Source organism: Cervus canadensis, chromosome 5, assembly GCF_019320065.1.
Source record: "Cervus canadensis isolate Bull #8, Minnesota chromosome 5, ASM1932006v1, whole genome shotgun sequence".
NCBI classification, from domain to species: Eukaryota; Metazoa; Chordata; class Mammalia; order Artiodactyla; family Cervidae; genus Cervus; species Cervus canadensis.
The window spans coordinates 11,107,853-11,133,657 of NC_057390.1; the positions used below are offsets into that span (position 1 = coordinate 11,107,853).

Here is a 25,805-nt window from a genome sequence, read left to right on the forward strand (position 1 = left end):
TGGATCTGCTTGCCCCAGCCATAAGTGACCTCTTTTGGCTCTTGCTATTTTCTACTTCCAGCCAAATGTCTGCCAAGGACTTTTCTAGAATAGGGCAGAAGAGCAGTGGGCCCTTTGGCATCTCCCTGGACATAGCTGCCCCACATTTTCCATGTGCGGAGCGGTGCTGAGGGAGGCATGGATCCCTTTGGCTTCCAGAGGCCTTCCTTTTCTCCTGCCCTTCAGGCTACTGGGCGGGAATGGCTCTTGTGGCTGGGGCCGTTTGCAAGGGTAGGAGCTTTGGGCACCCTGGGGTCCTGAAATTCTGTATCTTTCAGCCTTCACCTGCATCCAAGTTCATCCAGGGCTACCTGGGAGCTGTCATCAGCGCCGTCTCCATCGCTGTGAGTAACCCCTACCCCCCACCATCCACTCCACCCTGTTGCTCTGTGGCTGTCCCCCCAGCATCTCGGGCCAGACCTTATCTGCGGGTCAGGGCTGGGCAAGCAGTGTGGGAGGCAGAGGTTTCTGTGTGGGGGCTGTCAGGCAGGGAAAAGTAGACCATAGGTAGAGAAGGTGACGCTTTCATAGGGAGAGAGCACAGGCTGGTGCTCCAAGTTTGGGAGAACAGGAAGGGAGGGGAGGCAGGGTCCACAGGCCGTGTGAAGGGCTGACAGTCCAGCCAGGGGCAGGAAGCCTGCTCTAGAGGGATGTATGTTTACCTGCTACCTTCCTCAGAGGAAGCTCAGTGATGTGGCTGATGCAGCAGTGAAGGGCCTCACAATCCAGCCCCAAGATTGGTCCAGATGCCAGCTCCCCTTTAGTCTTTGCCTGTGTTCCCTGGGTCCCCTCCTGATAGCCTTGGTTATGAGGTCACATGTCCAAACCCTCCTGGAGTTCTGTGAATTCCACAAGACAGGGGCAATAGACTCATTTTGAATCCCACAGGGCTTTGAGAATACAGCAGCTACTAAGCAGGGGAGGTTTGTAGACTGACTATGTGAGACCACCTATCTGCCCAGTTGAAGGCAGAGGGCAGGTGCCCCAGCGAAGGGCCTGAGCCAGCGCCAGAGTGAAGACCAGGCTCCCAAGACCTTGGCATGTTCATCCCACCCCTGAACCTGTCTTTGGTCCTCTCTCCATCCTGGCTGGGTGGTCTCCCATAGCCCACTCCAGAGGGTAAGAGTCACTTTACAACTTCATTATTTTATTCATTACCCAATAAGTACAGGTAGTTGGCAAGAAAAATAATCAGGAAATGCAAAATTAAAAATATTTGCACATAATAAAAATTCACATATACTCATCTTTTTGTAAAACCCACCTTCTCATCTTTCCCATTGGTGAAGGCAATGGCAACCCACTTCAGTACTCTTGCCTGGAGAATCCCAGGGACGGGGGAGCCTGGTGGGCTGCTGTCTATGGGATCGCACAGAGTTGGACACGACTGAAGTGACTTAGCAGCAGCAGCAACATCTTTCCCATGTCCTTAAATAAATGTAGTGGTTCACGCCTGTGTACTGACCCACTGGTATGGGTGATACCCATATGGTATGGTGGTGATACCACACACCACCATTCTCCAAAATGGATTTGTGGCTGTACTGAGATGGCCTCATTTACTCTGTTCCCACGTGGACCAGGTTCACTTCCAAATACCTGTTAGGAAGGGGGTGGTCCCCATTTCATGCCCAAGATCCCTCTCCTTTCCTTACGTCTTACCCAGGCACGAGGCCAGAATTGCCAGATCCATTTAGATCACTCATCAAGAGGCTGCTAACCCACCCTGGTGGTCCTGCAACCCAACATGAGACTTCATACCTTTGAGGGTCTTACTAATTGGGATCTCTGATTCTGGGGGTTGCTGGTCAGGGTCAGGGGACCTTGTGAGAGAGGAGAAGGGGCTCTGTCACCGTCCTCCTGCTCCTTATGACACGAGGGGCCCATAGCTGTGCCTGTTTTAGTGGCTTGAAAATCCCAAGTTCCTTCTTTGAGATGTAAGGAGAGGTGGGGAGGAGCCAGGAGGAGGAAGCCACACGGGGAGTGGCCTTGGCTGGGACGGGCTGTAGTGCAAGGGGCTCACTGTTCTGGGGGACATCTCTCTCCAGCAGGCCTGGGGCTGCAGGTGTGGGGACATGGCTTCTTCCCAGGGCTCCAGGCTCTCTGCACTCCAGTACTCACTGCCCCACCCTTGCAGCCCTCATTCCATCCCAACTTTGTAGGGCCGGATCCAGCCCAGATTGTGGGGTGAAGGTTCTGATGCCCAAGCTGCAGAATTACTGGGGACTTAGGGCTCTCCAGGCTTGCAGAGCCAAGGTCTTACTCACAGGGGATGGGGCCTCATGCTGGGCTGTCACAGCCCCCAGGGGGTGTACCTGTGCTGGGGACACCCTCCTTCCCCTCCCCTCCTAGCTGCAGAGCGCCTGGAGGAGGTGTTCCCTGACTCTGCCAGCCCCAGTCCTAGAAACTTCTGTCTTTCTCATACACTCGCTCAGTTCCGTCCCATGTCCTGTCCTCTCATTGTTCTGCCGGATTTCACATTTACCAGGGACAGGGACAGGCCCTGTGTCTTCTCCCCCACAGAGTGGGGTGCAGAGCAGTGCTCCGTGAACACTTGTTATTAGGTTGCTGATCGATGGTTGGCTTTAGAGTCCCCTCTGCGCTCCACCCGCCAGCGGCTTGTCCCCCCGCCTGACGTCTGCGCACAGTGAGGGTCTAACTCCGGCAGATGGAGTGGAGTTTCTGACTTGGAAAATATGCAGCTTGCTTGCTTTTCTTTTGTGTGTGTAAAGCATGAAACCTCCAAAGAAAGAGGCTTTATTTTATTTTCCTTTTCCCTTGTTCTTTGGAAGCCCAGGCCTCGCGGCCTCATTAACTGATCTCTGCTTCAATTAGTGACAAATCCACCCCTCTCCCTGCTGCCCCAGGGTGAGCCTGTTAGGAGGAGATGACCTGCAAACAAGTGTCACGGCCCCAGTGGTTGGCCCAATTCTGGCATTAATTAAAGTGAGTCCTACAAGCAGGCGGCATGGATGAGGGCTGACAAGCCAAGGGCAGATCCCAGAGACTGAGGACCTGCTGAGTCAAGGCCAGGCCCTGTGAGTCCAGCCCTTTCTCCGGACCTGGGAGAGCCCGTTTCCCCTCTCAGAAGAGCCCCTGACCTTGGGCAGCAGCTCCAAGAATCAGTCCCCACTGTGTACCCCCTAACTGCAGTCTCCTACGGGTGGCAGGACCACCAGTGGGGGGGTTAGCAGCCTTTTGGTGAACCCTCTAAATAGATCTGGCAATGTCTGTCTTCTTACTCGGGAATAAAAAAGAAATTTCGTCTTAAGTTATTTTTGAAATCTAGCAGTTTGCTGTCTTTTAACAAAGGAAGTTCTGTCAGCGTGCGCTGTGCTTCAGTTCGGGCGTTCGTGTTGAGCATTTCTGTGATCACCCCCGCCGAGTCCTGGCTACCGGAGCGAGACCCAGTCATTCCCTTCAGGAGTGCAAGAGTGCCAGGCACTTCGCCAGTGCTGGGGGATGGCACAGACCGGTGTGACCTTCAAGGTGCTGAGAGGGGAAGAAGCGGGGGATACGCTGTGGTGTCACCGTGATTATGATAAAAGTGACTTGGTGGGAAAGGACACGGGGGAGCACCCGCTAATTCACAGTCTGTCTTCTAAGACAGACCGGGGAGGTGAGGGCAGGGCTGTGTGTTCCAGAAAGAGGGCACAGCACCCAAAGGGGCGCCAGGAGAAGGAGAGCAGGACAGATTCCAGAAGCTGTCAGAAAACGAGCATGGCTGCCCTGGAAGGGGTGATGGTGATGGGCTGATGATGAAGTGGGCAGGGATGGGTCAGCAGGGGCCAGCAGTGAATCGCCATGCGTGCCTTGTCAGTCATGAGGAGAGCCCTGCCAGGAGCCTCTGCCTGGGCTCAGGGGCCTGGGGCATTGCAGAGGGTGTGGACAGAAGAGGGTTGGAGGGGAAGTTATGGGCGGTTGGCAGGGCCAGTAGATGGACCACCTGACTGGACACGGGGTCCCGGTTAAGAGTGGACTTGGGGCCAGTGAGGAAGGCGCAGGGCTAAAGACTCACATGAACAGTCAGGAGCTGGATGGCAGAGCCAGAGAATGAGCATTGCTTCATGCCTGATCCTCGAAACACTTCACCTTCAGCCAGATCTTCGCTGGCCAAAGGCTTTCCCTGTTGGAGAAATGCTGACCTCTATTCCTAAAGGGCCTGGGTCCTGGAGGGTCCCTTTTGTATAGGATGCAGTGGTTGTCTGTTAACCTGGACAGTGGGCACGAGGAGGTATCTCAGGGGGTGCCTGGGCTGAGCCCCACCCCTCCCAGTTCCCATTGCTTACTGGAGCTCCGTGCCTCCATGATAGTCAGATTGTCAAGTAATCATAGTGGGTAACACTTATGGAGTGCTTTCAACTTGCCAAGCATCTCCTAAGGCACACCCTAAGCTACACCCTGTACCACGGAGGACACCCTGAGCTACAGCTTAAGCACAGAGTGAGCCAGGTGTAGTCTTGCAAAACACCCAGGAACCAAGTATGCAGGTGGGTAGAGTGCAACCCCTTGTTACACTTAAGGAGCCCCTCAAAATTTTTGTTGCAGTCCTCTCTGGTCTCAGAGCACCTGGGAGGGACTTGTTTACTAGGTGGCAGGGTAAGAGTTCCTCCAGTGGGGAGCCAACAGCACAACTTGACTTTTCCAACCTCCTTACACCACAGGGAAGCAGGAAGAAAAAAGGGGGTTTTTGTCAGTCAAGTTGTGTCTGTCCTTGACTTTGCTTCTGTACCTCAATCTTCATCAGCATCCTCACCAGGTGCCCTCTGTAGTCCAGGGTATAGGTCAGGGTGTCCTCATGGTCCAGGGTGTAGCTCCGGGTGTGCTCTGTGGTCCAGGGTGTAGCTCCGGGTGTCCTCTGTGGTCTAGGATGTAGCTTCAGGTGTCCTTATGTCCAGGGTGTAGCTCTGGGTGTCCTCTGTGGTCCAGGGTGTAGCTCTGGGTGTGCTGTGTGGCCCAGGGTGTAGCTCTGGGTGTCCTCTGTAGTCCAGGGTGTAGCTCTGGGTGTCCTCATGTCCAGGATGTAGCTCTGGGTGTCCTCTGTGGTCCAGGGTGTAGCTCAGGGTGTGCTCTGTAGTCCAGGGTGTAGCTCAGGGTGTCCTCATGTCCAGGGTGTAGCTCTTGGTGTCCCCATGGTCCAGGGTGTAGCTCTGGGTGTGCTGTGTGGTCCAGGGTGTAGCTCTGGGTGTGCTGTGTGGTCCAGGGTGTAGCTCTGGTGTGCTCTGTGGTCTAGGATGTAGCTCTGTGTGTCCTCATGTCAGGGTGTAGCTCTGGGTGTCCCCATGGTCCAGGGTGTAGCTCAGGGTGTCCTCATGTCCAGGGTGTAGCTCTGGGTGTCCCCATGGTCCAGGGTGTAGCTCTGGGTGTGCTGTGTGGTCCAGGGTGTAGCTCTGGGTGTGCTGTGTGGTCCAGGGTGTAGCTCAGGGTGTCCTCTGTGGTCTAGGATGTAGCTCTGTGTGTCCTCATGTCAGGGTGTAGCTCTGGGTGTCCCCATGGTCCAGGGTGTAGCTCTGGGTGTGCTGTGTGGTCCAGGGTGTAGCTCTGGGTGTGCTGTGTGGTCCAGGGTGTAGCTCTGGGTGTGCTGTGTGGTCCAGGGTGTAGCTCTGGGTGTGCTCTGTGGTCTAGGATGTAGCTCTGTGTGTCCTCATGTCAGGGTGTAGCTCTGGGTGTCCCCATGGTCCAGGGTGTAGCTCTGGGTGTGCTGTGTGGTCCAGGGTGTAGCTCTGGGTGTGCTGTGTGGTCCAGGGTGTAGCTCTGGGTGTGCTGTGTGGTCCAGGGTGTAGCTCTGGGTGTGCTGTGTGGTCAGGGTGTAGCTCTGGGTGTGCTCTGTGGTCTAGGATGTAGCTCTGTGTGTCCTCATGTCAGGGTGTAGCTCTGGGTGTCCCCATGGTCCAGGGTGTAGCTCTGGGTGTGCTGTGTGGTCCAGGGTGTAGCTCTGGGTGTGCTGTGTGGTCCAGGGTGTAGCTCTGGGTGTGCTGTGTGGTCCAGGGTGTAGCTCTGGGTGTGCTCTGTGGTCTAGGATGTAGCTCTGTGTGTCCTCATGTCAGGGTGTAGCTCTGGGTGTCCCCATGGTCCAGGGTGTAGCTCAGGGTGTCCTCATGTCCAGGGTGTAGCTCTGGGTGTCCCCATGGTCCAGGGTGTAGCTCTGGGTGTGCTGTGTGGTCCAGGGTGTAGCTCTGGGTGTGCTGTGTGGTCCAGGGTGTAGCTCTGGGTGTGCTGTGTGGTCCAGGGTGTAGCTCTGGGTGTGCTCTGTGGTCTAGGATGTAGCTCTGTGTGTCCTCATGTCAGGGTGTAGCTCTGGGTGTGCTGTGTGGTCCAGGGTGTAGCTCAGGGTGTCCTCTGTGGTCTAGGGTGTAGCTCTGCATGTCCTCATGGTCCAGGGTGTAGCTCTGGGTGTGCTGTGTGGTTCAGGGTGTAGCTCTGGGTGTCCTCTGTAGTCCAGGGTGTAGCTCCAGTGTCTTCATGTCCAGGGTGTAGCTCTGGTGTCCCCATGGTCCAGGGTGTAGCTCAGGGTGTCCTCTGTGGTCTAGGATGTAGCTCAGGGTGTCCTTATGTCCAGAGTGTAGCTCTGGTGTCCTCATGTCCAGGGTGTAGCTCAGGGTGTCCTCATGGTCCAAGGTATAGCTCTGGGTGTCTTCTGTGGTCTAGTGTGTAGCTCAGGGTGTCCTCATGTCCAGGGTGTAGCTCTGGTGTCCTCTGTGGTCCAGTGTGTAGCTCTGGGTGTCCTCTGTGGTCTAGTGTGTAGCTCAGGGTGTCCCCATGGTTCAGGGTGTAGCTCAGGGTGTCCTCATGGTCCAGGGTGTAGCTCCGGGTGTCCTCATGGTCCAGGGTGTAGCTCAGGGTGTCCTCATGGTCCAGGGTGTAGCTCAGGGTGTCCTCATGGTCCAGGATGTAGCTCTGGGTGTCCTCTGTGGTCTGGGGTGTAGCTCAGGCCCAGATACTCCTCTCTGAGCCTGATGGAGTTAGGAGACCAACAGCCTGAGAATCCAGAATGTTACCTCTCTGCTGTGATTCTGTGTGGCTTCCAGGTTGGAGCCCCATTGTATGGACCCTGTATCAGAATCCAAAGTGTCCCAGAAGCTTGCAGATGGTGATGCTGGCAGTGACAAGTCTGACACAGATATTGGCTCCACATCTATTCTGGGGAGGACAAGTTGTTGCCCCTTCCTAGATAGAAGGGGTCTGATATAACTGGTTTTCCAGCAAGTGGCCAGCAGGTTCCTGTGGGGCATTGTTCAGGTGTCAGTGTTGGTCACTATTGCTGGCAAAGAAGCTACCCAGCTGCAGCTGGAGCTGACTGGTGTTTGAACCTGTGCATAACTTTGTCCTGCCACCTTGGCCCTTTGCTCGTGAACCTGTTGCCAAGCAACAGCCTGATTGGGTTTGCAGGACAATTGACCTCCATAGAGGCTCAGGGCCCACTGGTTGCTATCAAGATTTTATTCTATTGCATCAATGCACGCCCTCTGGTGGGCAATTTTGGTACCTCAGAGACGCCTTGACCTGTTCCAGCCCTTGCTCCACCAGGGCCCACAAAAACCCCTGACCACTTTGTTGTGGTTGTTCAGTTGCTCAGTCGTGACCCCATGGACTGCAGCAACCCAGGCTTCCCTGTCCTTCACCGTCTTCCAGAGCTTGCTCAAACTCATATCCATTGAGTCGGTGATCCATCCAACTATCTCATCCTCTGTCGTCCCCTTCTCCTGCTCCCCTCAATCTTTCCCAGCATCAGGGTCTTTTCCAATGAGTCAGCTCTTCACATCAGGTAGCCAAAATGTTGGAGCTTCAGCTTCAGCATCAGTCCTTCCAATGAATGTTCAGGGTTGATTTGCTTTTGAATTGACTGATTTGATCTTGCTGTCCAAGGGACTCTCAAGAGTCTTCTCCAACACCACAGTTCAAAAGCAACAATTCTTCAGTGCTCAGCCTTCTTTATGGTCCAACTGTCATACTTGGTTATATGACCACTTGATTATATTATTATCCACCACCCAAAAGTACATCCTAAATTCTGACCTGATGCCATCCCTCCTTTCAGACATGCCCTGTCTATTGTCCTCCAGGGTGCCTTGGACCCCTTATGGCGGGTGCCGTTAGTCTGCAGAACTGGTTGCAGACAACCCGGTATTTCATGTTTCTGTAGCCTGCAGAGTCCCCCTCCCTTCTTACCTGGCTGCCTCCCACCCTCCCTCAGGGCTCTGTTGGGCATCCCCTTTCTCAAAAGCCTTCATAGCCCTGGGGGAGGAGGAGTGCCCCCTCAAAGCCTCTCCTCCTGGCAGAGTGGATGTACCATCCGCTCAGGTGGTCTTAGACCTGCATGTGTATCTTCCAGCCCCATAGAGCTGTGTTTGTCGAGGTGGACAGCAGTGGCTGCACAAGGCAAGTCTTATTTGCGGCTCTCTCTCTCTTTTTTTTTTCTGCTTCAGAAATCAGTCACTTGATTTATCTAGAAACATTTATTAAGCACCTACTCATTTCATCAGGCACCAGAAATTCCATGAAGAATAAGAGTGTACACAGGCCCTGTGCCCAGCACTTATGGGGAGAGACGGATGTTTAGTAAAGTGTCCACAGATAAAAATATTTCCATATAATTCTGTTTTAAATAATACACATGTGTCACTTTGATTTCCAACATTTTAAGAAGTAAATGAATATACTTAGGGACTGTGATAGGTATGTGGAAAGAAGAGCTCCAGGTTTCATGAGAGGCTGTAAAAGGGGAGCCCTGAGTGAAGAGGAGGCCTCTCTGAGGGCCTGACGTTCAAGCTGGAAAGTGAGGAAGCCAAGGGAGGGCAGGGCTTGCAAGAAAAGGTGGGAGAGGAGGAGGGAGGGAACTGGCTCATTGGAGGAGCAGGGCAGTGGTGAGGTGACCGGAGCCTTGCAAGCATGGCCAGGTGGTCAGGTAGGGCCGTGTGGGTCTTAAATGCAGTGAAACCACTGAGAGACTCACATATGTTGGTTCCACTCTGGCTGCTGTGGGTTAGACAGTGGATTAGAAGGGTCAAGGGTGCAAGTAGGGAGCCCAGTTAGGAGGTGGGCAGTTGTCCAGGGAGAAGTGATGGGTGCTTAAGCTAAATAGTGGGAGCAGAGAGAGAGGGAAATAGCTGTACTTAAGACACCCAGCAGACAGAGCTGGGTGTGGGGTGACAGGGGCTCCTGTCCAGGTAGACCCCTAGGGTTCTGGCTTAAAGAGCTGAGCTGGGAATGGGAGAGGCAGACAGGATGTGGGTGAGGAAGATCAAGATGACCCTCATTTGCCGTGTGTGCGGGTGGAGTGCCTGAAGCCCATTGAGACAGAGGCATCCTGCAGGGGACCAGATGTGTGGGCTGGAGTGGAGAACACAGGCATTGTTCCAATCCCATCCTACGTCTCATCTCCGGCCTTGCAGAAGCTAGGCTGGTGTTGGCCTGGAAGGACCCTCCTGCTCAAGGAGACAGTTATCAGCACTGTTCCCCGATGACACGAAGGTCTTGGGACGCGGGGCTCCCAGCCCTCCCCAGTTCCTGGTGCCAGTCAGCATTTATCTCCACTGTGGGGGTTTGCCAGGGAGCCAGACTTCCCTCCTTACCCTCTTGTGCTCTGAGCTGCCCATGGCAAATCCACCCTCCTGGGAGCCAGTGCTTGGAGAGAGGTCGGTCCACTGCTCTCTCAGGCCCAATCTGCTGTCCCAGGATCCTGGGCTCTGGCTTCTCCCAGGACCCTTGCGCCTGGCCCCATGGGGAATTCTTATACAAAATCCCCATCCTGTTTGTACTCCCCTCCACCAAAATGGAGCCCCTGTTTGGTTAATTTCTATTTTGTGGTTTATCTGGAGGCTGTTAAAACAAACCCTGGGGGACCCTCAGCAGTGACTGTTCCATATCTCATTATCTTTCCCGAACCTGATTATTAGCTCAGATTTTTCTGATCGCTAGCTGCTGTTCGTGATGAGTTGTGTGCCATTAATGCCAGCTGGTTCCCTTAAACAGGACCCACCATGCCAGGGAAAGCGAGCTGGCATTCAGAGCCATCAGCCACTTGGCTTTTTAATTTTAATGGGCTCTACCAAATGTTCCAGGCCAAAGGGTCCCTGAGGAACCAGAACAGACGGGCTCCCAACCCCCAGTCTTCAGCCCACCCTGGTTCCTTCCCAGACTGTGGCCATCCTAATTGCTGGGACAATAAGGTCTGGGTAGAGGCCTCACCTGTATTCATGCCTTCTTGCCACCAGGCCCATCCTCGATGAGTGGATAGAGTGACTTCATGGGTTCCTAGCGAGCTTGCAACTACATATACCAAACCTCTCTGGTCCCAGTCCCCTCTCTGGGGGAGACAGTCTGGGTCATCATTCTGGGCGGTGCTAATCCTAGCCGCTGGGAAGCACAGTCAGCCAAGTGTGGGGAAGGGTTGAGGGAAGCAGGCAAGTCTGAGTGTTTGCTCCAACCAGTGGCCCCTATTCCTTCCTGCCCTCCCCCACCGCCAGCCTGGCCTGTCCCCAGAAGGCTGCCTGGGGAAGGGCTCCAGCTCCCTGCTGGCTGCTCCCCATTCCTCCAGCACTCCCTGCTTCTTTCCAAACAAATGCAGGGGGTTTTGAACCCAGACCTTCAGTTTTCTAGCTGCCGGGTTTAAGAGGTGGCTTTCCACCTGCAGCTGCCTTCCGCTCACCTGGGCCTCAGCCCCAGGCTGGTCTTTTCAGGGAGGCTTTTGCTCTATAAACAGCTAGTCTGAAACGGCCTGTCGTCATTTTAAAAAATGGCCTGTCGGGACATTCCTGACTGAGATAGAAGACAATTGGAAAGGAAATAGCACAGTGGCTAAGAGCAAAGCTTTGGAATTAGCAGACTGTGGGTTTGAATCCTGCCTCATAATAGTGTCTGTCTTTGAGCAAAGTTACTTCACCTCTCCGAATCTGCCTGAACTTCCCTGAATCTGTTAGAAGGGCCAACATGCCCTGTCTCTAAGGCTGGCAGTGGGGGCTGGATTAAGGTGTTTCATGTGATGCGCTCAGCACTTGGCCTGGTATCTCCGCGTGCCCCTTTCCTCCTCCTTCCTCATCACTTACGCCTGCCTGCGTCCTCCTTCTAGACTGGCATTCTGTAAGGACATATTCCCCGGTATTTGGTGGGGCTTGGGGGTGACCATTTCTGAGCCACCAAAATAGTCACTTGCTGTTTGAGAGTGGGGAGACCTGGCCTTGGTGAGTTCCATCTGTGTAGCAGGGGCAGCCTTGAAGCAGGGTTGCGGAGCCCAGGGTGGGCTGGCATCCCCTCAGCCTACCCACCTGCACTGCCCTGCCCCCGAAGTGTGTCCAAGCTGCTGTGCATCCTCTGCCTCTCCTTGAGCAGGCAGAGAGGACAAGAATTGGACTCTGACCACCAGCTTGAGGCTTCAAATGGAAGCCAGGCCCCCGGAGAGCCCAGGCTGGGTTTGCCTGGCAGCACTCTGGCTCCTGGTGTGGGATCCCGGACTGTGCATGGCTGGTGGGCTGGCACTTGCTCTCTTCCTGGGTCTTACAGTTGCAGCCTGGTCTGGGCCATTTGTGCCAGGCCATGGCCTGATTTGATTGCTGCGGCATCTACCCTGATGCCATGGAGGCCTTCCCAAGGCTCTGCCTCTTCCCTGAGAACCCAGAAGGCTGAGGCCAGAGCCAGGGCTGCGGGTGCAGGGTGGCCTGCTGAGCCCCCGGGTGTCCCAGACTGAGAGCAGGCTCTCCGAGGTCCTGTCAGGCCAGGAGGCCTCCAGGGGAGGGCTGGCTCTGGCCTCAGTTTGGGGGAGCAGAGTCTTCTACACAACCTTCATCTCGGCCACAGGCTCCTCTTTTGTCTCCCTGTGTCTCTGCTCATGCTTGTCTTCCCACCGGAGTCCTCCCTGGCCTAATCCCCCCTTCTCCAAGATGCTCCTCCTCCAGCCTTTGCTGATCTCTCCATCCATCCACTTATTTGTTGTTTTCTTGCATTTATTCCTCAGCCACTGCTTTACGGAGCCTGTATTATGTGCCATCCCCTGCCCTAAGGGCCAGACATCCAAAGATGAAGGAGGCACGGTCCCTCCCTCTCCGTCTGGCCGGGGCATCAGCTCAGACTCACAGGGTAGTGAGTGCTGGGGAGCACGGGCTGGTGATGTGCGAGGGAGCGACTTTCTGCTGGGAGAGGTGACGTCACTCCTACACAGATTAATTCACCGAGGCCTCTCATGTGCCAAGCTCATGCCAGGCACTGTGCATACGTTCTCACAACAGCCCTGGGTGCTGTCAGGTCTTACCATCCCTTTTTACAGACAAGGAAACCAAGGCAGAGAAAGGTTAAATGACTCCCAGCGTTAGTGACACTGGAGGCAGAGTGCAGAGGTGGGCCTTACAAGACAGGCGTGGGCTGAGTGGAGGAAGGAAGGAGTTCGGGGCACAGGGATCAGTTCGGGCAAAGGCCTTGAGGTGGGAAACGCACACAGTGTTGGTGAGCAGCTGACTGCATCCTGGAGAGAGAGAATGGGGTGCTGGAGGAGTGGGGAAGGGAGGTTCTGAAGGCCACGACTGCTCCATGGAGGTGGCAGTTCTTTCGCAGGCCATGGGGAGCTGGATATGATTGAACCTGTGTTCTAGAAAGATGAGGGTCAGTGTAGGGGGTCGACTGGAGTTGGGGGTGCCCATGGAAAAGGCAAGGCAGGCCCAGATGCCCTGGACTGAGTGACAGGAGCTAGAGTATGAAGGTGGTCACTGAACCCAGGATGCCCACCGAGCCCGTCCTGCTCTGGGCGGCTCTGCCTAGCTCTCCAGTCACCTATGGGTCTCCCTCTGTTGAGCCCTGTCAGTCTGGCCGGGCCTATGCCTAGCTCACAGTGGGACCCCAGAAACGTGGTGCTTAAGATGCTGGAAGACAGAAGAGATTCACAGACTTAGAGAATGAACAGACAGTTACCGGGCAGGGAGGGCAAAGGTTGGGGGGCTGGGAGATTGATATGTACCCACCGCTATCTTTAAAATGGGTAACCAGCGAGGACGTACGGTATAGCACAGGGAACTCTTCTCAATATTAGGTAACAATCTGAATGGGAAAAGAGTTTGAAAAAGAATAGGTACATGTATACGTGTGACTGGATCGCTTTACTATACACCTGCAGCTGACACAACGTTGTTAATTAACTAGGCCTCCTGGGGGGCTCCAGTGTAAAGAGCCGGCCTGCCGATGCAGGAGACAAGAAATGCGAGTTCGGTCCCTGGGTCAGGAAGATCCCCTGGAGAAGGAAATGGCAATCCACTCCAGTATGCTTGCCTGGAGAATGCTATAGGCAGAAGAGCCTGGCAGGCTATTCCATTGGGTTGCAAAGAGTCGGGTACGACTGAAGCGATTTAACACACACACCCACACTCCAATATAAAATAAAAAGTTAAAAAAAAGAAGCTGAGTAGGAATGAGGGGCCTTCTATACTTCACCTACTTCCAGAATATATATTCTTCTAACAGCAACCATCCTACGATCCCTTGTCCTGTCCCCAAGGAGGCTGTGTGCCTGCGTGCGTGTGTGTAGCTGTCTCACAGGCAGGTTCACTGGGACGCCTAGGCAGTGATGCTTTAAGGAGTCGCACTGGGGCTCGGCAGCATCAGGTGATGCTGAGGATTTGGGTCGGGGGTGCAGTTGTAGGGCAAGATGGTGGCCTTTGCTCTCCGCTCTTCCCCCTGCCTGCCCCTTCCTCCCCAGGCCACTGCAGCAGCACACAGTCTTTCTGTTTTCTCTTTCGAAGGTGGGCCTTAACGTCCTGGTTCAGAAAGCCAACAAGTTCACCCCGGCCACCCGCCTTCTCGTCCAGAGATTTGTGCCATTCCCTGCCGTAGGTAAGCCTTGCACAGGAATGTCTGGGCACATGGGGCTGCTGGGCTCTGGGGAGCTGGGTGGCCCCTCCAAGCCTCTCTTGACACTGCAGTGGGGGAGTTCTGCCTGGGGCAACTGGAGGAAAATGTGTGCAGGTAGAAGAAAGGGTGATCAGGGTAAAGAATCCACCTGCCAATGCAGGAGATGTGGGTTCTATCCGTGGGTTGGAAAGATCCCCCGGAGAAGGAAATGGCAACCCACTCCAGTGTTCTTGCCTGGGAAATCCCACAGAGGAACCTGGCCGGCTACAGTCCATGGGGTCACAAAAGGGTCAGACGTGATTGAGCAACTAAACAACAACAAACTGAATTGTAACATTTCCTTCCATTATGAATATAGGCAGCAAATTGCAGTAGAAAGCAGGACCATGACTCTCACCAGTAGAAATCACAGGTATTTTCATGTCATATTACAGTTGTTACAGAGATCTTAAAAATACCATTTGTGCTTAACACTAACCCCAAATTATGAGTTAATAGATCCACTTAAAGATCTTATTTTTTTTTAATTCAGTAGTTTAAAATCACATCTATTTACTATATCAAAATTGACAAAAATATTTTGATAGTTTATTTCAATATAATCTCCTTGTAATCCCACTTGTTTGGCTTGTAAAGTATAAACTTTAGAGATATTATTTGGAGAGGGGTGTATGGGCCTCGGGTTCCTGACACAAAAGAAGGTTCAGGCTCCCACTAAATCTGGTGCTCCAAGCCCTTTATGTTTCAGGGGCCTCTAATCATAGGGGCGGGTAGAGGTGTGTGTGTGTGTGTGTGTGTGTGTGTATTTATGTGTGTAGGCGCTTTCACTTGCTTTCAGCAGAGCCTTTGCTGGTCTTGGAGCCATGAATTCACAATAGATGCCCCAGGTCTGGGCCCTGAGATCCCATAAAGTCCAGCCAGGCTCTTAAGAAGCCTACACCTTATTTGGGGAGAAGGTACAAAAGAGGAGAAACACGTGCTTGAACCACAACATCGAGTCCCCCATCTGATGCCAGAACCAAAGCTGGGGCAGGCCCAGAAAGGGCAAGAGGTTCCGTGAGCTCCCTGGTGCCAAGACTCAGTCTGAAGGGCTGGGCGTGAGACCCAAGCTCATGCTCCCAATCCTGTTCTTCACCTCCAGGGCTCAGCTTCCCCATCTTTAAGACGTGGGCACCAGTATCTACCTTTCCAAAGCCTTGAGCTGAGTGAGGAGCAGATGAGACCGCAGGCTAGTTCTGTTCATCAGAAAGGGCTTTGAAGCACCTGAAAAGCCCCCGTGAGTAGGTGAGAGATCACTGTTGAGCAGCCCCACCTCCTCATGGGCCCGGAGGCTAACGAACTCCCAGGACCAGCCACCCGGCTGATCCTCAGCCGACCCAGATAATTGCTATAGCAACTCCACACTTTTAATGAACTCTCAGCTATTTCTGGTGTGGGCCATTAATGGAATAACTCTAAAGATCTGACTTTGTTAAGGGACCTAATTGAGTGAGCACAGCTGCCGATCTGGTGTTCCTCGCCGTCCTGAGCTGGGGGGTCAGATGCAGCCTGAGGAGGGGGCAGCTTTCAGCTGCACTGGACTGGATCTTGGTCTCAGCTGAGATGTAATCTGTCCTTGAGCCAGACTTCAGATAAGGACTCTACTGGGACCCATTGCAGCCTTGCTCGGCCAGTCATCTTGCTGTGTGACCTTGGAAGTGGTCTTAACCTCTCCAGGGGCTCCCTCAGGACGAGGGCCCCTGCTTTCGGGTTTGACCCTTTCCGAGGCTTTCTGACCTGTCCCTCCTTGGGCTCCAGCCGACTCCTCTCCTGTCTTATTGGCGGGGAGGAGCCTGGTCCAGCCGTCACAGAGGGTCTTGCAGTCCTGCGTGTCCCTAGCACAGGGTGCTCGTGGTGAGCTCTGCAGCTGTGATGGTCCTAGCTCACCAGGATCCTAACAGCAATGGGCCCTTTCTGCCTGCTTCCTCAGACTGCTGTCCAAGTCCTGGCTGTGTGCCTGCCTTCCACACGCTGCCCCTTCTCTCCTCCCCGACCTGGGGGCTTCCGTCTCTCTGGTCTCCAGTGCTCATCCTAAGCCCACCTACAAGGGCATTTGCTGACTCCCCCAGCCAAGACGGACACCGTGGTGTTCAGGGTAAACAGGTGTGTACCTCACCCTCAGGGGCTTAAAAGCCCCCTGGTCCCTTCAGGCCACTGAATAGTTCCTGCACTTGGCCTCCTGCACCTTATCCCCTGGGGCCTTCAGCCAGCCAGAGTACCTGTCTGCCCCACTGCACACTGGCGGGGCCTAGGGCCCTCCAGGCGTCCGCCTCTCGGCTGGCCACCATCAAGGCCCCTGAGAAGTCTGCTCAGGACTTGTTGGCCCTCTGGACCCCTGGACTAATGGAGACAGAACTCATGGAGCCCTAAGTGCACATGGGGAGCAGGTTGAGGCAAGTGAAAGTGATCAAATCAAGCTCTGATTGTCAGGGTGGGGGCAGGAGGGTGGAGCAGAAGACGGTCTTCCATTCAGGGTGAGAGAGGGTCCTGAAAGGGCCCATGTGCGCTGTGCGCAATGGCCACACCCTTCCTCCCTCTCCCCTAGGTGGGGCTGGGGACTCAAGCTCTGGGGAGCAAGGAAGCTCTTGGAGTCAGCTGCTTCTTCCCGCCGCTCTTCCCTGTCATGATCCAGCTTGAAGTCTGGGAGGTGCCCCACTGCTGCCCAGGAGAGAGGTTCGAGACTCTGGGCAGGGGACGCCTGATTCCTGCTGCTCCCACCCCTCTCTGGCATCAGCCCAGACCCTGCTTCAGCCCCTTCTCGTGGGGGCCTCCGTGACAGTCACCGCAGGCCTTCCCTGGGTGTGCCAAGCCCCAGACTCCACCACCGGGAGCACTCCACCACCTGGAGCAATCCACCAGTTCTCCTTGATTTTCAGCTAGGGTTGTGCACACGGGTGTGCAACTGATGTGTGTGCGACTGATGTGTGTGCGACTGATGTGTGTGCGTGAGTGTGTGCTGAGTACGTGGGAAGCCCCAAGGATGCTCACTGCAGCCAATTCCTCCCTCAAGGTGGTTTCAGAGCCTCGCAGTGCCCTGGTCTAGAACAGCAATCATGTGGGAGATCTGTTTCTATTTATATGTGGAGATGTTAGGAAAGCCGGTGAGCCCAGGAGCATGTGTGCTGGCATTGGAATTGATTGGGGACTGGTAATTAATTTGTTTAGACCTTAATTAATTCCTCAGTTCTTTCTTATTTGTGGACTGTCACGCTTAATTGTGTTGAGGAGCTTGAGCTCAGAGCAGGCCCTCCATTAATTGATGTGGGATTGCTGTGAGGTGGAAGTTAATGGTTTGGGGAGCTGGGCAAACAGTGTAATTAAAGGTCAATCGAGGAGGCGTCGGAAAAATACCCCCGCCCCCAGGTCCAGCCACCAGTCTCCATGAGCAGAGTCCATTCCAGGGGAGGCAGGCTCCACAAACAGCCTTCTTGTGAGTCCTTGGGGTGGGAGCCTGGAGGAGAGGCAGGCGGGGTCAGAGGCAGGTGCCAGTTCCATGATGGGGCACCAGGGAAGAGGCATAGACCCCCCTGGTGAGAAATGGGCATGGCAGGGACTCTGACCTGGGGCTGGGAGGTGGAGACCCAGGTGTCAGCTGGCAGCCCACCTGTGTACCCAGCTCTGTGTATGTGGTGGGGGGCAGGGTAGGAAGCTCTGAAGGTCACCCCCAGGCTGCCCGGCTGCATCTGCGTGGAGCAGGGGACAGGTCGTGTCGTGTGCTAAGAGCCCCATCTGGGCCTGAGCCCCCGACGGGGGAGGCCTGAGCCTCAGTCCTAGCCCGTCAGCTCCTTGCACAGGGAATAACTCTCCTGCATGGAGCCTCAATTATCCCTTTGTGGAAAGTGACTTCGTCTTGTGCTGTTGGCAGCAGTCCCTTACATTAAATGTCACAGCTTATTTCACTGCCATGAAGAAGTCTCTGTGTTCAGCAGGGAGTCTGTTCCTTGGGGTGTCTGGGCAGCCTTTGGGGGAGGTCTTCTGTTGGTTCATATTCATACCCAGAGTGCCCCACCTCCACCCCTGTCCCTATGCTTCCCTTCGCCAGACCATGGGTCTTCCTGTCATTGATTCCCCCTTCATTTTACCACTCTTCTGGTGCTCAATCCGCCCTCTTCCTTCACCTGGGAGGTGGCCCTGGCAGTGTGCCCAAGCCCCTACGGTCCGTCCCTAGGTGTCACCTCCTTCATCCCTGTGGTTGGAAGACAGCAGGGTGCACCTGTGTCTGCAGTGTCCTGGGCCTTGTACTTATCCTCCCTCTGTCTGGATCAGTGATACTTAATGTGGCATCCACAGACCTTAGGTTATCCTCAAGGCCCTTGAGTCACCTTTTGGACATGGGCCCTGGCCTTGCTCGAACCCTATTGCATTGTGGTGGATCTTGTGACTTCCCTTCTGTCTGGGCCCCAGGCCTTTGCACAAGGCCCTGTTTGATTGGAATGCTTGCTCTTCCCACTTTCTGCCTTCTCTTGGCTGCCAGGCCTTCATTTCTCACTTCAGACACCACCTTCTCCAGGAAGTCCTCCCTGGTAGCCCCAGTCAGGATTATACCACAGCACCCTGTGTGTGCCTATTTGTGTCCTGGAGCTACTCATTTTGTTTTTGAGTCTGCCTCCCTCATCAGACTGTGAGCTCTCCAAGACAGGGACTGGACCTCATTCATCACCAACCCCCAGATACCCTCTTTACTTGGCACCCAGTGTTCCATGTGGGTTTGTACAGTGATCAGATGAATGTTTTAGTAAAAATGGTTTGAAATTGGGCACCCAGAAGTGAAACCCCACCCTGATGACATTGGTGACCACATTGTGGGGCTGCTTAGAATTTATTGTGGTATTTGTGTGTGTGTGTGGTATGTTTTTTTAAACTGTGTTTTGAATGTTTTGTTTTCTCATCCAAGTTTTTGCGGTCACTGTCATTCACTCAGTTTGCAGGCCTAGGATGGATGACTCGGTCACCCTGGGTACATTCTTCAGCCTCTCTTGGTTGGATCTGGGTAGGTAGGCGGGCCAGGCTGGGTGCCAGAATCAGGGCCCTAGAACTGGCATGGGACCCTGGTGTGTGTCAGGCCCCAAGAGGACAGGGCCAGTGGGCCCAAGTCAAGCAGAGGGAAGTCTCCCAGTGGTGTGTTCTAGGGCTCTGCCTTCAGTCTTGTCCCCTCACTTATTTTATAACTGCCTTGGTCAGGGGAGGCCAATGGGTCACACACAAGGAGTGGAGATAGCAACTTGGCAATGATTACGAATTTACAGGCAAGGGTGTGTGTGCGCGCTCAGTCACTCAGGCGTGTTAAACTCTTTTGAGACCCCATGAACTGTAGCCCACCAGTCTCCTCTATCCATGGGATTCTCCAGGCAAGAATACTAGAATGGGTTGCCATTTCCTCCTCCAGGGGATCCTCTCAACCCAGGGATCAAACCCAGGTCTCCTGCATCTCCTGCATTGGCAGGCAGAATCTTTACCACTGAGCCACCTACCAGGATCCAAAAAGATCTCACAAGGTTTGATGTAAGGCTCGCTATTCAAAAAATGCAGCTGCACAAGTGTGGAGGTGCTGAACCTGATTTGATTGGAGTACTTAGGATCATGACTGGGGATTTTGTGGACTGTATGCCTGAAATAGGTCCACCCAGGTGATGTGTTGGGCTTCCCTAGTAACTCAGACGGTAAAGCATCTGCCTGCAATGAGAGAGACCCGGGTTCGATCCTTGGGTCGGGAAAGTCCCCTGGAGAAGGAAATGGCAACCCACTCCAGTATGCTTGCCTGGAGAATTCCATGGACAGAGGAGCCTGATGGGCTACAGTCCGTGGGGTCTTAAAGGGCCGGACATGACTGAGTGACTAACACAGACATGTGGCATGTGGTTCTGATGGGGCTTCCTGGCTTCAGCTACATGTTAGAGGCAGCGTGGCCAGAACAAGGGTGTCTCTTTAGTTCTGGATCCCACACGTGCAGAATAGCACTGGGAGTGGAGACAAAAAGAGTAGCAGGATCTTCTGAAAAACTGACAGTCTCCTAGTGAAATGAGCTGCCTGACTCTTGAGATAGAGAAGCACCTGAGTATCAGCCTGGTCCAAACATCTGAGAGAGGCACTTTTGTGTGACCAAGTAATCTGTTGTGGGCAGATTGCCTAGGACCTGGCATATAGTAGGCGCTTAGAGAGTGCTTGTTGAAACGAGTTGAATCTTCTAATTCCTGAAATCCAGAAGGCAGAGAAGACCAGATGCAGAAGAGGTGGGGAAGCCCAAGACAGTGAAGGAGGGGTTATGAATGTGAAAGGAGGGGGCCTGGTTGGTGTGGGCCAGGCGGGGAAAGGGCATTTTGGGGCCCTGAAAACTAGTTGAGATTTAATCATAAATCTATTAACTTTAGCTTTAGCTTATGATTAATGGGGGATCATTGAAGAATCTTCAGCTAGGGAGGAGCTGTGATAAAAGGGTGCGTTTCAGAAAATGAATGTGTCAGCAGGAATCTTTTATTAGGAGATCCCAAACTTCAGAGTCGGCCTATACCTAAATTTACAGGCTGATTTTTCAACCCAGAAATTCCCAGTCCTGAGTTTGTGACACTTCAATATGGGTTGTGAAATTCTCCCCCAATTCTCAGGCTATTTAAAAGAAAATATGTGCCCTATAGGGCTTCCCTGGTGGCTCAGTGGTAAAGAATCCACCTGCAATGCAGGAGACAGAAGAAACCCGGGTTTGCTCCCTGGGTCGGGAAGATCCGCGGGAGGAGGGCATGGCAACCCACTCCAGTATTCTGGCCTGGAGAACCCCATGGACAGAGGAGGCTGGCGGGCTATAGTCCAGGGGGTCACCAAAAGTCAGACACGACTGAAGCAATTGAAGCATGCATGCATGTACGCACACGTGCCACACAGCCCAGACTCCCAGGCAGAATGGTGAGGGGTATCACGAAATCAAGCAAGTATTAGCGTACACATTCCCATCTGATAGCCTCTCCTCCAAAGACAAAGGCTGTGTAGGCTGATGTGATTCAAGTGTGTGTGTATACATAAGGTAATGATGTAGCAATACATACATGTCTGCTTGTAAATACATAGACCTTGTCTGGCAGGGACATGAGAATCTGGCTACAGTGGCTGCCTAAGGGGAGGGGAGTAAACTAAAGGTCAGGGATTGGACGGAGACTTACTTTTTATTATTTACCCTTTTTCGTGATTTGGATTGCTTACTGTATGTACTTGTTACCTACAAAATAAGACAGAGAGGAAGTGGAGTCTGGGGAGCTTTGGGCTCAAGTCTCCTGGTTTCCACTAGAGTGTTCTGAGTTTTGTTTTAATAAAAACTGTTCTGTTTTTTTCTGACAATACTTGATTGTTACATAAGTTAAACAATTTCACTTCTCTCCTCAGAGATAAGTTTGGTATATATCCCTCCAAATTCAAATAAATATCTCAAAATACAGGAATCTCTGCCTGTTTATTGTATTATATACTATAAACATACCAATATAAATATATATTTAATATAAGTAAGATCATACTGTGTATACTGTTCATAAATCTCTTTTTAACCTCACAATCAATTTGGATGTCTTTCCATGACAGTCATAAAATTCCAACTTATCCTTTTAATAGTCATAATAATTCATCTGTGGCTTAAAAAAAATTTTTTTTTCATCTGTGGCTTTTTTAAAGGTTGTGATATATTATTTCAAATACATGAAATATTATAGGAAACAGAGAATAAAATATTAGATGCACCCAAAGCTTTCTCTGCCCTCTGCCTTTTTAATTCTGTTTTCCTTCTTCTCTCTTGGGGAAGGCTACTGACTTACATCTTCCCCATTTGTGTTTTTATATTGTATCTTATGTGTCTATATCATAAACCAGAAATTGTATTGTTTATATGTTAAGTTTACATTATGTTGTGCTGAACATATCCTTTTAAACTTGCTGTCCATTGTGGTTTTGAGATTTACCCGTGTTAATACATATGCATTCATCTCAGCTTCTAAAGACTAATTGGGAACATCTAAGCTGTTTCCAGTTTCTCACTATTATATGCAGCAATGCACCAGACAGCCTTACACACGTGTCCGTGTGCACGCGAGCAGGAGCTTCTGCAGGCCAGAGCTTTTCAAACAACCACCTAGTGAGCTTTAAAAAGAGATGCAGACATCTGGGTCCTACCTCCGATTTGGTTTCAGTTGTGCAGCCAGTACTGAGAATCAGCAGTCGAGGGTCAGTACACAGAAGTGGAATGATCACATCAGAGGTAATGCCTATCTCTCAGTTCAGTTCAGTTCAGTCACTCAGTCGTGTCCAACTCTTTGCGACCCTAGGGACTGCAGCACGCCAGGCCTCCCTGTCCATCACCAACTCACGAACTTGCTCAAACTCATGTCCATTGAGTCGGTGATGCCATCCAACCATCTCATCCTCTGTCGTCCCCTTCTCCTCCTGCCTTCAATCTTTCCCAGCATCAGGGTCTTTCCCAATGAGTCAGTTCTTCACATCAGATGGCCAAAGTATTGGAGTTTCAGCTTTAGCATCAGTCGTTCCAAAGAATATTCAGGACTGATCTTTAGGATTGACTGGTTTGATCTCCTTGCAGTCCAAGGGACTCTCAAGAGTCTTCTCCAACACCACAGTTCAAAAGCATCAATTCTTTGGCTCTCAGTTTTTTTTATAGTTCAACTCTCAGATCCATACGTGACTACTGGAAAAACCATAGCTTTGACTAGATGGACCTTTGTTGGCAAAGTAATGTCTCTGCTTTTTAATATACTTCTAGGTTGGTCACAGAAAACTAGCCAAGCTTATCACATGGACCACAGCCTTGTCTAACTCAATGAAACTAAGCCATGCTGTATGGGGACACCCAAGACAGTCAGGTCATGGTGGAGAGTTCTGACAAAACGTGGTCCACTGGAGAAGGGAATGACAAACCACTTCAGTGTTCTTGTCTTGAGAACCCCATGAACAGTATGAAAAGGCAAAAAGATAGGACAATGAAAGATGAACTCCCCAGGTAGGTAGGTGCCCAATATGCTACTGGAGACCAGCGGAGAAATAACTCCAGAAAGAATGAAGGGATGGAGCCAAAGCAAAAACAATACCCAGTTGTGGATGTGACTGGTGATAGAAGCAAGGTCCGATGCTATAAAGAGCAATATTGCATAGGAACCTGGAATGTTAGGTCCATGAATCGAGGCAAATTGGAAGTGGTCAAACAGGAGATGGCAAGAGTGAACATCGACATTCTAGGAATCAGCAAACTAAAATGGACTGGAATGGGTGAATTTAACTCAGATGACCATTATATCTACTACTGTCGGCATCCCTTAAAAGAATCCCTTAAAAGAAATGGAGTAGCCATCATAGTCAACAAGAGAGTCCAAAATGCAGTACTTGGATGCAATCTCAAAAATGACAGAATGATCTCTCTTCATTTCCAAGGCAAACCATTCAGTATCACGGTAATCCAAGTCTATGCCCTGACCAGTAATACTGAAGAAGTTGAAGTTGAACGGTTCTATGAAGACCTACAAGACCTCCTAGAACTAACACCCAATGTCCTTTTCATTATAGGGGACTGGGATGCAAAAGTTGGAAGTCAAGAAATACCTGGAGTAACAGGCAAATTTGGCCTTGGAGTACAGAATGAAGCAGGGCAAAGGCTTAATAGAGTTTGCCAAGAGAACGCACTGGTCATAGCAAACATCCTTTTCCAACAACACTGTGTAGAGAAGACATGTGTAGATACATGTGTATATACATGTGTATGTTGTGTACATACAACAACATGTGTAGAGAAGACTCTACACATGGACATCACCAGATGGTCAACACCGAAATCAGATTGATTATGTTCTTTGCAGCCAAAGATGGAGAAGCTCTATATAGTCAGCAAAAATAAGACCGGGAGCTGATTGTGGCTCAGATCATGAACTCCTTACTGCCAAATTCAGACTTAAATTGAAGAAAACAGGGAAAACCACTAGACCATTCAGGTATGACCTAAATAAAATCCCTTATGATTATACAGTGGAAGTGACAAATAGATTTAAGGGACTAGATCTGATAGACAGAGTGCCTGATGAACTATGGACGGAGGTTCGTGACATTGTACGGGAGACAGGGATCAAGACCATCCCCAATAAAAAGAAATGCAAAAAAGTAAAATGGCTGTCTGAGGAGGTCCTACAAATAGCTGTGAAAAGAAGAGAAGTGAAAAACAAAGGAGAGAAGGAAAGATATACCCATTTGAATGCAGAGTTCCAAAGAATAGCAAGGAGAGATAAGAAAGCCTTCCTCAGTGATCAGTGCAAAGAAATAGAGGAAAATAAGAGAATGGAAAAGACTAAAGATCTCTTCAAGAAAATTAGAGATACCAAGGGAACATTCCATGCAAAGATGGGCACAATAAAGGACAGAAATGGTACAGACCTCACAGATGCAGAAGATATTAAGAAGAGGTGGCAAGAATACACAGAAGAACTGTACCAAAAAGATCTTCATGACCCAGATAATCACAATGGTATGATCACTCACCTAGAGCCAGACATTCTGGAATGTGAAATCAAGTGGGCCTTAGGAAGCACCACTATGAACAAAGCTAGTGGAGGTGATGGAATTCCAGTTGAGCTATTTCAAATCCTAAAAGTTGATGCTGTGAAAGTGCTGCAATCAATATGCCAGAAAATTTAGAAAACTCAGCAATGGCCACAGGACTGGAAAAGGTCAGTTTTCATTCCAATCCCAAAAAAAGGCAATGCCAAAGAATGCTCAAACTACCGCACAATTGCACTCATCTCACATGCTAGCAAAGTAATGCTCAAGATTCTCCAAGCCAAGCTTAAGCAATACATGAACTGTGAACTTCCAGATGTTCAAGCTGGTTTTAGAAAATGCAGAGGAAACAGAGATCGAATTGCCAACATCCGTTGGATCATTGAAAAGCAAGAGAGGTTCAGAAAAATATCTATTTCTGCTTTATTGACTATGCCAAAGCCTTTGACTGTGTGGATCACCATAAACTGTGGAAAATTCTGAAAAATATGGGAATACCAGACCACCTGACCTGCCTCTTGAGAAATCTGTATGCAAGTCAGGAAGAAACAGTTAGAACTGGACACGGAACAACAGACTGGTTCCAAATCAGGAAAGAAGTGCATCAAGGCTGTGTATTGTCACCCTGCTTATTTAACTTATATGCAGAGTACATCATGAGAAACGCTGGGCTGGAAGAAGCACAAGCTGGAATCAAGATTGCTGGGAGATATATCAATAACCTCAGATATGCAGATGACACCACCCTTATGGCAGAAAGTGAAGAAGAACTAAAAAGCCTCTTGATGAAAGTGAAAGAGGAGAGTGAAAAAGTTGGCTTAAAACTCAACATTCAGAAAACTAAGACCATGGCATCTGGTCCCATCACTTCACGGCAAAAAGATGGGGAAACAGTAGAAACAGTGCCTGACTATTTTTTGGGGCTCCAAAATCACTGTAGATGGTGACTGCAGCCATGAAATTAAAAGATGCATACTCCTTGGAAGGAAAGTTATGATCAACCTAGACAGCATATTAAAAAGCAGAGACATTACTTTGCATCAAAGGTCCATCTAGTCAAGGCTATGGTTTTTCCGTAGTCTTGTATGGATGTGGGAGTTGGACTATAAAGAAAGCTGAGCGCCGAAGAATTGATGCTTTTGAACTGTGGTGTTGTAGAAGACTCTTGAGAGTCCCTTGGACTGCAAGGAGATCCAACCTGTCCATCCTAAAGGAGGTCAGTCCTGGGTGTCCATTAGAAGGACTGATATTGAAGCTGAAACTCCATACATTGGCCACCTGATGCGAAGAGCTGACTCATTGGGAAAGACCCTGATGCTGGGAAAGGTTGAAGGCAGGAGGAGAAGGGGGCGACAGAGGATGAG

The 25,805-nt window shown here is 51.4% G+C and overlaps 1 protein-coding gene across 5 annotated transcripts in view; it reads left to right on the forward strand.

Moving 5' to 3' along the window:
* The window catches only part of SFXN5 (sideroflexin 5), a 124,670-nt gene that overhangs the window by 63,222 nt on the left and 35,643 nt on the right, over positions 1-25,805 (forward strand). For all 5 annotated transcript variants that reach the window (XR_006269381.1, XM_043468189.1, XM_043468188.1 and 2 more), the window contains 2 exons: positions 318-383; positions 13,761-13,851. Coding sequence is in view for 4 of the 5 variants with exons in the window: in XM_043468189.1 (XP_043324124.1) it covers positions 318-383; positions 13,761-13,851 (157 nt within the window). In the remaining variant the exon portion in view is untranslated. The remainder of the gene's footprint in view (positions 1-317; positions 384-13,760; positions 13,852-25,805) is intronic.